General features: G+C 36.0%; 1 protein-coding gene across 1 annotated transcript; it reads left to right on the plus strand.

Moving 5' to 3' along the window:
* Nucleotides 1-665: 665 nt before the first annotated feature.
* GCK72_024223 (uncharacterized protein) lies at nucleotides 666-2939 on the plus strand (the record flags this gene model as incomplete). The annotated part of the gene is made up of 10 exons (XM_053735780.1): nucleotides 666-767; nucleotides 818-910; nucleotides 1094-1171; nucleotides 1220-1486; nucleotides 1532-1644; nucleotides 1722-1825; nucleotides 1873-2147; nucleotides 2197-2456; nucleotides 2504-2643; nucleotides 2692-2939. 10 exons carry the CDS (start codon nucleotides 666-668, stop codon nucleotides 2937-2939), a joined length of 1680 nt encoding a protein of 559 aa, XP_053579346.1.
* Nucleotides 2940-11370: the final 8431 nt, after the last annotated feature.

Below are 11370 nucleotides of genomic sequence, written 5' to 3' on the forward strand. Positions count from 1 at the left end.
TAGTAATGAGCATGAAATTTCAGTACTTTGAAATTGGATGAAGCTTCAATGAGCATGGGAAGAGCTGGACAGACGAATGGAGTATCGAAGACTTCACCTGCTTCCTGATTTCTTCATAAATGAACTACACGTGTCTCAATAAAAACATTTGTCTTGTTTTTTATCTTGAAACAAATCTTCTTCCGACCGATTCCGCGTTTCCTGACTTGTTCATTTTCTTTTTTCGAGTTTCGTTGAATTTCACAGAATACAGTTGCTTTGATTTTATATTTTACATTGTTAAAAGGCGTGTTACAAATTCTGACATACATTGTTGTTAGAAACAATTTTCGGCATTTATTTCATTACTACCCACTGATTTAATAAAACTTTTTTGAAAATTAGCTTAACTTTTGTTCAAACTCAATTACTATTCGAGAAACCTTTTCTTTTTTGTCTGACGAATTTTGCTTTGCCTCTTCCTGATGTTTCCTTTCCGCCAGACATCGCGACCCGCCGGCGGTCCGCAATATGTCGTCAAATCTGGTGTGTACACAACTGTGACGATTGCGGCACTCTGTCGGGTTTCGCAGACATTTAACGTTCGTCTGCTCTTGTCGGCACTCATTCAATCGATTTTTGTCACTTTCTCACAAATTATGGCTGAAAAATCATTTATTTCAGGTATGAAAACCGCCATCTTCTTGCTGGCGATACTAGGCCATGCTGCCGCCAACCTTCTTATGCCCGGTATATACACAGAAGTTGTGGAGATTCAACAGGGAAAGGTGAGTAACAAGAATATGCTGAGTGCAAAAAAATAGCAATTTTGTTCTAGTATCAACTAATCGGTGTACCACAAGCTTCTCTCAACGGAACCGTCGTCCAACTGGAATACACATGCGATCCGGACGTGGAACTTGAATTTGATGTAAGTTTTCAGAAAAAGCGAAACTTGGTGGAAGTGTTTCACACAAATTGTATGTCTAGGTTTACTGGAGCTGCAGCACTTACCATATTTACCGAATAACTAAAAAAAAACTGTCAAAATGTTTCGAAATATTTTTCCATATGATGTATTTCAGAGGTTTCAATGCATATAACCGATTTCCAGACCGAATATGTGCTTCGCTCCTCGCCATGTGACAAAGAGTTTTTCAACACCAAGGAAAACGAGAGACGCCAGAACTTGGTAAGAATGGACAATCACCGGAACATCAAGTTAATTGTATTATTATAGGTATTCTACTTCAACGAGACAAACCAGAATCACATTCCCGACACGTTCGACTACAATGAGATTGTCTACTACAAGTCGCCGATTCAAACCATATCTTGCAAAGGATCTCATGGAAGATTTGTATTTCCCAGCCCGACTGGACCAATGACAGTGAAACAAGTGACACCAGTGCATGTCGATCGTGTGAAGAGAGACGCTAATGGGCTCGGCTCATTCCATCCAGCTCAAAGCATTCCACGGGATGGTATATATTACATGATCATCAAGGTAAGCAGGATTTTGAAATAAAATAATTTCCATTTTTCAATTCAGGTGGTCGGAAAGTCCTTCCCTTTGAATCAAAATGCAAACACCAATGTGACGATTTCGGTGCAATGGAAAGCGCCATATGGATTCCTTTCTGCAATTGACTGGCCACTGCTTAGGTGAGTTATTGTCAGTTCTAATTGTTTCAACCCAAATTGTATTCCTGAGACGAAATGAAACGAAAGTAACATTTCAGATTCTACAAAATCATGTGTGTATTTTACTCAGCTCTCGCTCTTATTTGGGTATACTATTGCATCAAGTACTATCGTGATATTCTTCGTATCCAATACTGGATTGGTAAGTGTTATTGGGTTAAGTTTAGTTTTGAAAATTGGAATTTTCAGGAGCTGTTATTGTTTTGGGAATGGTTGAGAAGGCGTTCTTCTTGTCTGAGTACGCTACCATGAACGACACCGGATCGAGTATTGACGGAATCCTCGAAATTGCTGAGATTGTATCTTGCGCGAAGAAGACAATGTCGCGAGTTCTCGTGATCATCGTTACAGTTGGATACGGAGTTGTGAAACCAAGACTCGGACAAACATTGAATCAAGTGGCTGCTGTCGGTTTGGTATACTTCATCTTCTGCTCAATTGAAGGAATCGCTCGTGTTTCTAAGGTTGTCAAGTCGTCAAAAAACGTTCAGAATTTGAAAAAGTTTCTTTCAGAATACTGTAGAAGCTACTCGTCAAAAACAGTTTGCCGCCCTTCCACTGGTCCTCACAGAAATGATTATTTTCTACTGGATCTTCACTTCTCTTGCTGCAACTATCCGTATGCTCCGTCTCAAGAGAAACGATGTGAAGTTGAACGTTTATCGTCATTTTGCAAACACCCTTGCCTTTTCGGTATTGGCTTCCGTGATTTTCATGCTTTGGAGTATGATTTATCATATTTTCCCAACATGCCGTGTAGATTGGAAAGAACTGTTAGTATCATAGTAGTCGCGTATTTTCACAAAAAGAAATTTTTCAGATGGGTTGACACTGCCTTTTGGCACGTGCTTTTCTGCTTCATCCTGATCGTGATCATGATTCTCTGGCGTCCATCACAGAATAACCAACGATATGCATTCACACCACTTTTGGACGACAGTGAAGACGAAAACGATCAAGGTAAGGGAGTTGACAGCTACAAAGCATCCAATTTGTGCGTCATTTCAGATGAAATTTTCAATGCGTTTGCACCTGGATACGATATTCTGACAGCGAGAACTTCCGGATCTGGTGCGGAGACTCGCAAACTCCGTGAAGCTGAAAAAGAGCAAGAAAGAAAAGATGAAGCAATCAAAGAGGACTTGAGATGGATTGAAGAAAACATTCCAACAACTATTGCTGATACTTTGATTGGTGGTTTGGACGACAATGAGGAAATTGAATCAAAGCAACTGGAAGTTAGCAAGATGCTATAATTCATCATTTTATTCCATTTCTTTCATTGATTTGACAAGTTTTGAATTCCATTGATCCTCTTCTCTTCTTTCTCTTTGATTTCTTCTGTCACGTATCTATTTTCCCCCTTAACCCGTTAGGTGCAATACGGTTAGTCCGTGTGTTCTGCAATTCAAAATTCACGTGGTGTATAGTTTTATACGGATGGTCGTGTATATTTAGACCAATTCTCAAAAAGTGTTATTATTATTTTTTGAAATGCCTTCTACTGCTTACATAACTGGAATAATTTATATTATACTGGATTATTGCAAATAAATCTTTTGCAACTATAGCATTTCATCGATTCACAGGAAGCTGGTTTTTTTGCTATAAAATTGCTTTTATTGTCAGATTTGTTCGATATAAACACATAGTCATACAGCGTTAGGAAGAAATTCTTAAATTACTCGTGTTTTATCAATCATCAGAGTCGTGTTTAGTGAAAAAATAATGGTGTCCTGACAAAAAAAAAGAGAAAATGTACTTATGGCAAGGAAAAAATTAATTCGGAATTGATACACCTAGTTCAAATGTATATTAGCATAATTATTGAAGAAGAATTTTTCATTTCAAATTTTTCGACATCCAGCGAGCAAGTTTTTGAATCGGGGCTGATCCAGATGTCTGCAGTTCTTTCCATATCGAATTTCTAGATTTGGCTTTGGACCGTTCAGAAGTCTTTGTCAGTTTGAGATATTCAGAGAGTGCTTCTTCGTAATTTGTTTCTTGTTGTTCGTCCATATCGTCTACAGGGGCTTTAGTTGAGCGATAATATAGAATCCAGAACACGCCGAATATCTTGGATTTGAATAGTCTTCTTTTGGGGGAAGTGCTGACAAGAAAGTCCCTGAAAACAATTTTACAAGTTTGATCTATATTCAACATAACTTACTCAAAAACATTATAATTTTTCTTTTCAAAATAGATTCTCCAATTGACATAATTTGCAAAAAAGGTAAGATAATTCAGTAGCTTGTGCAATGATTCTCTGCTCGATTTGAACCAAATGATATCTTTAATCAAAGTTCTGTTCAGTCTGGAATCCATTTTTTTGGTATGGATATCTTGATGAGTCAAATAGATTTTTTTCAATATTTCCAGAGCATTGAAGTATCTTATTTGATCCGTTTTGAAATCTTCGGTTGAAATTCCTTCAATCAGAAAAGTCATTAGTTCTTCGTCAAATGGAATGTTCTCAAGTACTGGGAGAGATTGAGTCAGGAAACGCAGACACAAATTCAAAAATGTGATATGTTGCTTATCGAGTTTCAATATACTCTTGACGCATATTTTAACTAAACCATTTGTAGTTTCAAGTGATGCATCTTTTGTAATATCGTGATCCATTAATGCTGTCCAGATCACACCGTTTTTTACAAAATCGCTATTATTTTTGTTTGCAACTGTCCAATTCATTAAATTCAGGGTATCCAAGCCAATGTCCATCAGGACAATTTTTTGTTGCTGGGAAAAAAGATTCTTGAAACGTGCCGTGCATTCAAAAAATTTCTTTGCGTATTTGATCATATCTATTGTTGCGTTGTTGTTATTCAATAGACTTAAGATCGTTTCATAATACTGTCCGACATAGCCTCTGACGTATTCTGAATCAGGTTGCCGAGGGAGCCAATATAGCAGTTTGACCAAGCTCATTTTCAGAAGAAATGGTTTGAATGGCGATTGGAATCTTTGAAAACAAGGCTCACAGCTTTCAATTCCTCCTGTTTCTAACGTTTCTATTAGCTCCATATCTTCAATTTGTTCTAGTATCCACGCTGCCATTTGTGCAATGCTCCGATACCCGGTTGTTTTAATAAAACTCCAAACAGAGATACATGCATCGGTTTTGGTCCAATCAAATGCAGCGGTTAAGCGTAAGAATTTCTTCAAGATACTTGATGAAAATCTGGGTATCATCACTTTACGGATAGAGCGGCAATAAGCCAGGATAAGCACTGTCATAAACGATTCCTTTATTTCTTCGTCTTCATTGTTCAAAACGAATGGTTTCCTGAAACAATTGTTTAGAGGTGCCATTAATTCAGAGACCAGAGAACTTACATTATTATTTCTAGATTATGCTTTTCAAAAAGTATGCAAAATGGCCCTGGTACCGCCACCTTCACCAGAAGTTGGAGACAGTGAACTACATCCATTCTAGCATTTCTGTCTTCTTCTTCTTCTAATTCTTTAAAAATTTCGAGCAATTTAGTGGCTAATTGTATTGTTTCTTCTTCGTCGCTAATTGCAAATTTATTTTTGCATAAGTTCGATAAACATCTCTTGACTATGTCGATTATATGATATGGATGCTCTAAATCGTCAACATCGAAAGATGCTACCAAAGACACCAAATGCTTGAAAACACCGCTTCTTGGATGACCAAGCGATGGAAGCCATAACTCGAATGTGAGCACACACTGATACAGAGAAATATCGTTAACTTCTTCTGCAGCAAGAATATATTCGATGCATAAATCACAGACTCGGTTCTTATTTTTTGTGGTTGCATGATTTTGGAAGAACAATTCCGATAATGTTGTCCAAATTGAGCCACAATACACAGGGTATTGATACCCTCCATCAACGTATTCTTGTTTTTTGAGCAGTACAGAAAAGATTTCAATAATTATGTTGAAATCTCTCGCCGACATGATTTCCAGTAGTCGTCTTGATTGATAAATGCATTCGATGGCTACTTCAATTAAATTATCACAAGACTCATTGTGCATGAATATATTTTGGATCCATTGAAAACATATCCAATACATTTTTCGGGGATGCTCATCCACTTCACTAATGAGGAGTTCTCGAATTCTCATCATGCTTCGGCGAACTTGTTGAGATCGGAAAGGGTTATAACATTTCTTCATAACTTGAATGCAATTTTCCAAAGTATGAACAGTCATCAACTGAGCATTCGTCTTCATTTCTTGAATTGAATCATCACAATCAAGTTCAGTATCTGAATTAGCAATCTTCTCATTTCGAATGAATAGTATTTCTCTTACCGACGAGATCAATAACTCTCAAATTTTTATGATTTTGATCCAACCAAAGAACTTGTTCAGTGGTTACTTCATTTCCACAGCACACGATATGTTCAAGTTCAGGCAAATGTTTTCTTGATTCACAGTAAAACTCTACGTTGCTGACATATTCCTCTCTGAAATTAAAATTAACGTTTTCTATCAAAAAATATAATCCACTCACACGTAACAAGAAATATCGAGGACACGTAGTTTTTTCAACTCGAATAGTCCTTGCATTTGTTCAGAATTGCGAAACTCAACTCCTGATAGATTGAGTATTTCGAGGTTTTTCATTCGATATATTTCATTAATTGATGTAATTTCCGTCTTTGCAAGTGATAGTTCTTTCATGTTCTCATACATCTTTGCAAGTTCTTTGAACTGAGAATTATTCAGGTCGCATCCTGTCAGATCGAGAGATTCCAGTTTGGGAAATGTATTGGACATCTGAAATAAAATAACTCTAATAAACTTTTAAACTGACAAAAAACAAAAAACATTTTTAATCCAAGATTCATCGAATTTCACGTGTTTGCCCTCAATGCAAAGATTGTTCAATTTATCAGAATGATCTTTTCCAATAAGTTTTTTGAGCGTTCCGATAATATCGACATAATACATTCTGTCTGAAAATTATGGTGATATTGCAAAAGTAACTTTTTCGAAAACTTATGACTTACTCTCAGTGCATGTTGGGCTAGGTGATTGAAAACAATTCATTTGAAACAGTAATTTTAATCTCAGCGTTTTCAATTGATGAAATATGACACCTTTCATGAAGTCTTTGTGGACCATCCACGAGTCCAAAGTGATCGCCGTGATGTCCAATGTTTCGTTTATCGTTTTTGCACGTTTATCGTTGATTGTTTCATTGTTAATGCAAATTTGTCGAAAAATTAAATTGCTTATTTTTTTGTCATTTTCGTGTGTTATTCCGGCTGGATATGTTCCTGAAATTATTGTTTGAAATAAGTTATAGCGTTCTCGGTTATCTCAAAAAAACACAGCCACAAGAACTTCCAACGTTTACGAAAAATATTCTTTCATGTTTTCTATTTTTTATCTTATTTTTTGGACTTTTGGGGTAAACAACTAGTTACTCATTTTCAATCGTTCTTGGCAAATGAACAAAAATTTTGACAAGAATTGGCTTGTTGTGACAACAATCATTTCTGAATTTTCTTGAATATTTTCAAAAAGAGTAGAAAGTCCATGGCTAGACTTTGCTGCTGCTTATTTCAAGTAAGTGATCATATTCCATAACTCGTTTTTTTCTCCAAACGCTATCTACAGTTGAAATTTTCACTGCATGCTTTGGGAAGTACCACCACCAATTCCTACCACCAATTCCTTACTTCACAAAACTTTAATCTAACTTATTTAATGGGGATTTGCCACAGAAGTGCTTAGTAACGACACTGCAAAGCTTGTGAAATCTTTTTGTATAATTCACTTACCTTGAATCAATCTCTTAGAAGCTGGTTTCAAGCACAAATCGAGAAGATTTGGAACCTTCTCAATAAGCAAATATTGTTTTTGTTCATTCCAGTGATCGCTCATAATTTCTGAAATATTTAACTATAAAAGGTATTAGTAGGCAAAACATCTCCACATTATTCCTTTTGGTTTTTGGACTTCTTTAGTTTGAATTTTACAAGAAAGAAACAAAAACAATACAGCTCATAGAGTAGAGTGACTCAGTGAAACTATTAGGTTGGTAAGAAAGTTTTTGACCATAACTCAAGTCATTCCTACTCAGACAGAAAATATGCCCGATAGCATACGTAGTGACTATATTGGTACACAACAGTCTGATGTTTATTGGGTACATTCCGGATACCCTCCTGCCAAAACTCCGGTTGTTTCAAGCTAAAATAAACTTGGACCTATTTCTCGACTTGACTTTAAGTTTCGAATTCCTGTCCAGCTGTAGCACGCTGTATTACCCCGAATATATGATATTTTGTTAGAGGAACGTTACAGCTGTAATTTGTGTGAGCAAGAAGTATTTTGCAAAAGTAGGTGAAAATGTACGTCGTCGATTATGTAACATGCGGATGCGCAACATCATGGAGGCGGTGGATTTTTTGACCGCGTGAAACTGAGGACTTGCGTAGAGCTTTAATTTTTTGCACAGTGAAAGAACAGTAGTGTAAGATTATGGTTTTGCACTTGTCTAGAAGATTCCAGTTATATACGTTGTGTAGGGAAGGCATGACTTTCATTTGGAATCGTTCTCGTGCGACGATGTCTGCTGGCGTTCAATCAACGCCAAGTCACTTGACTTTTCTGTAATAATTACTGTCCAAGACCATCGCCCTGTTAAAACTAAGAAGCGGTTCAATCAACTAAATTTTGGAGGAGAAGAGAGGAATTGATGTCGTAGGACTACCCTTCGCTAAAAGTTAAAATCGACTAAAAGATGTCGAACACATGTTTCAATTTTTATTCTTGCCAACACGTTTCAAGAAGTTTTTAACTGTGGTAGTAAACAGTGTGAACTGTCATTGATAATTCACAAAAATACTTGGATGGATACTCTTCCTCTATAACTCACAGCATGTACAAATCCTGTTCATATGGTCTTTTAGTACGTGATACTTTGATCATTAAAAAATGACATTTCTCAACGTTGTGATCTAAATTACTTTTAGTGTGTCGATAGAAGATTTCACCCTTGCTAAGTTTTCCTATCGGTTGAGCTATTATAGTAATTTTAGTATAACATGTAATGGGAAATCGAAAATATTGCTGTAAGAATTGTTGGTCAAGAAAGAAAATAGGCAGGGCTCTCCCAGAAGGGAAGCGTCGGAGGGAAATGCTGTATACTTTCTGAATTCCAGAGAGTTTATCTAACATAGGCCATGCATAGTTGGTGTTAATTCTCGTCATTTGTCTGACAGCATTCAAAACAAATCATGGTCAAAAACTTTCTTGCCAACCTAATAGTATTTATGATGCATCTGCTTAGTTTTTGCGACATGGAGGTTGCAATTCGAAAAGCATTGAATTTATCTCATTGAAAATGTTCAGAAAGCTCGGAATTCAAGCGGATGCTAGAAAGAAACATCAAAATAAAAACACTGATGTACGCAAACACTGCCATATGCAAATGTACGCAAACACCGCCACGACAAGTTGTTGTTTGGCTTCGTTGGTTAAAATCGATCTGCATATGAAAAAAGACGTACGATGCACGCAACCTTGAAGAACCATGAGTACCATGAGTAACATAATTTTCAAAACAAGAAAATAGTTTGTGGTACAAAAACCGGATTTCGTAAACATTTTAAACTCGATAGAATGGAAATTATTTATGAAAGTGGTAAATCGTTCTTGTTTTTAGTTTCAAAATGTTGAAGTCATAGCATGAAAAGGAACAATAGCAAACATTACACCTGTAAATAAAAATTAAGAAAATGTTACATTACTATAATGAAAAAACGCCCAGAAAGGGCAAATCTGAAGTTGCACAAAAAAATTCAACCCGGAAAGAAAGTTTTTTTAAACGAAAGAAATGAAACAATCGCTTTGGAAGGAGTGCGAACGAAACAAAACAATAAAACATTGAGCTTAAATGCATATTGATATGGTTAAAATCAAGAAGGAAAAACAATTTCATCTGAAATGTTTCCTCATCCAGCGAGCTAGGTTTCGAATCGGGGCTGATCCAGATGATTGTAGTTTTCTCCATAATGAATTTGTAATTTTGGCTTCGGACCGTTTAGAAGTCTTTGTCAGTTTGAGATATTCAGTGAGTGCCTTTTTGTAATCTGTTTCATGTTGCTCTTCCATACATTCCACAGAGGTCTTGGTAAAGCGATGATCCTAGAAAATATCAGTCAGATTGGTAATGATTTTTTTAATTCAAGTTAGGGAGAAGTGAGCTATTCGAATCAATAATTTTATAATATCTCAACAACCGTCTCAGAAGTTTCAGGAGAAACAGACATTTCTCTGTCAGTGGTAAACTTGTACAGTAAAGCTGAGACAATACAAAGTTTGACAATTCTTGTTCCGACTGAATTATTTTAAGTGGGCAATAAAATCTTCTGTATGCTATTTATATAGGTCTTCTAAAATGGTCTCCTTTCAAAATAATACAGAATGATTTATATTTATATGTATATATTCTGTTTCCATTATTTTTCTCTGTGGACCCAAACAGATGAAATTCTGAAAACAAACTTCATAATCCTGATTATCTTCAGAATATAACTTGCCGTTTCAGACAAGCTTCTTCAATGGACATAATTTGCAAGAAACGAGAGATAATCCAAAAAATCAAAAAATCACCCTATTAATCGTTTTTACAAATCAGAGATGTTCTCGAGTCTTCAACAGTCTCTTTTTCAATTCACGTCAGATTTCTTAATTACTCTCGGTTATTCTTGATTTCAGTTTTCATGTTTTTATACAAAAAATAACCAATGTTTTACTAGAACGGGTTAATTATTCTGTCTAGTTGTGAAATAACTTTGAGGAGGAATGCACTGTTTTAAAATAGAAAACCTTTATTATGAATCAATTCAGAAAGTCAGGGAAAAAAGAGAATAGTTTTGGAGATGGGTCTGAAAATTAGTCTGATGCGAGTTATGAGGCTTCAAAGTGCTAAAAATCGCTCCCTGTACGTCAATGGTCATTTTTCGAATATTTTGATAAAATTCTTGAAAATATTCCTTTGACGTGCACGAGAAAAATTTCTATTGAAATGCCCTAAAAAGCAGACTTGCAAAATTCCGGGCCCGGATTTGAATTTTTTTTTTCGGCCCGGATTTGAATTTTTGAACTTTACAATTCTTTGTCCAAAAATTTATTTTCTGAAAATTTTTCATATTTTTCCTCAAGTATATTTTTCAAAAACCTTCGAAACCTACAAAAATTGTTTTTAAGAAATATTTTTCAAAAAAAATCGGAAAATTTTCGAAAAAAAAATTTGTTTTTTCAGTACTGAACTTCCGGGCCGACCGGGCCCTAGAAATTTTCATTCCGGCCCGGCCCGGCCCGGCCCGTTGCAAGTCTGTAAAAAAGTGCTCGAGGGTAAGCGAATTCGGTTCTTATAACTCGTATCAGACTAATTTTATGACCTACCTCAACGACGATCTCTTTTACCTGGCTTTCTGAATTGATTTTTATTTAAAAAATCTTGGATTTTGGAATAGTGGCCCCCCCCCCCAAACGTGTGCTGTCATGAGCAAAAAGTCTACTTATTTCAGTTTCAACAGGTATTTCCCGGTTTTGTGAATGACCATTTGTTCAGAGTTGCCGTTGTTATCAAACCTTTGCTTCTACGTCTACAGAATGTTTGTTTGGTTGTAACTTGACCACTCATGAATCTGTAATAAATGTGTTGGCTGTAACTGCATGCATTTCTTAT

This window comes from Caenorhabditis remanei, chromosome X (genome assembly GCF_010183535.1).
Source record: "Caenorhabditis remanei strain PX506 chromosome X, whole genome shotgun sequence".
Taxonomy (NCBI): Eukaryota; Metazoa; Nematoda; class Chromadorea; order Rhabditida; family Rhabditidae; genus Caenorhabditis; species Caenorhabditis remanei.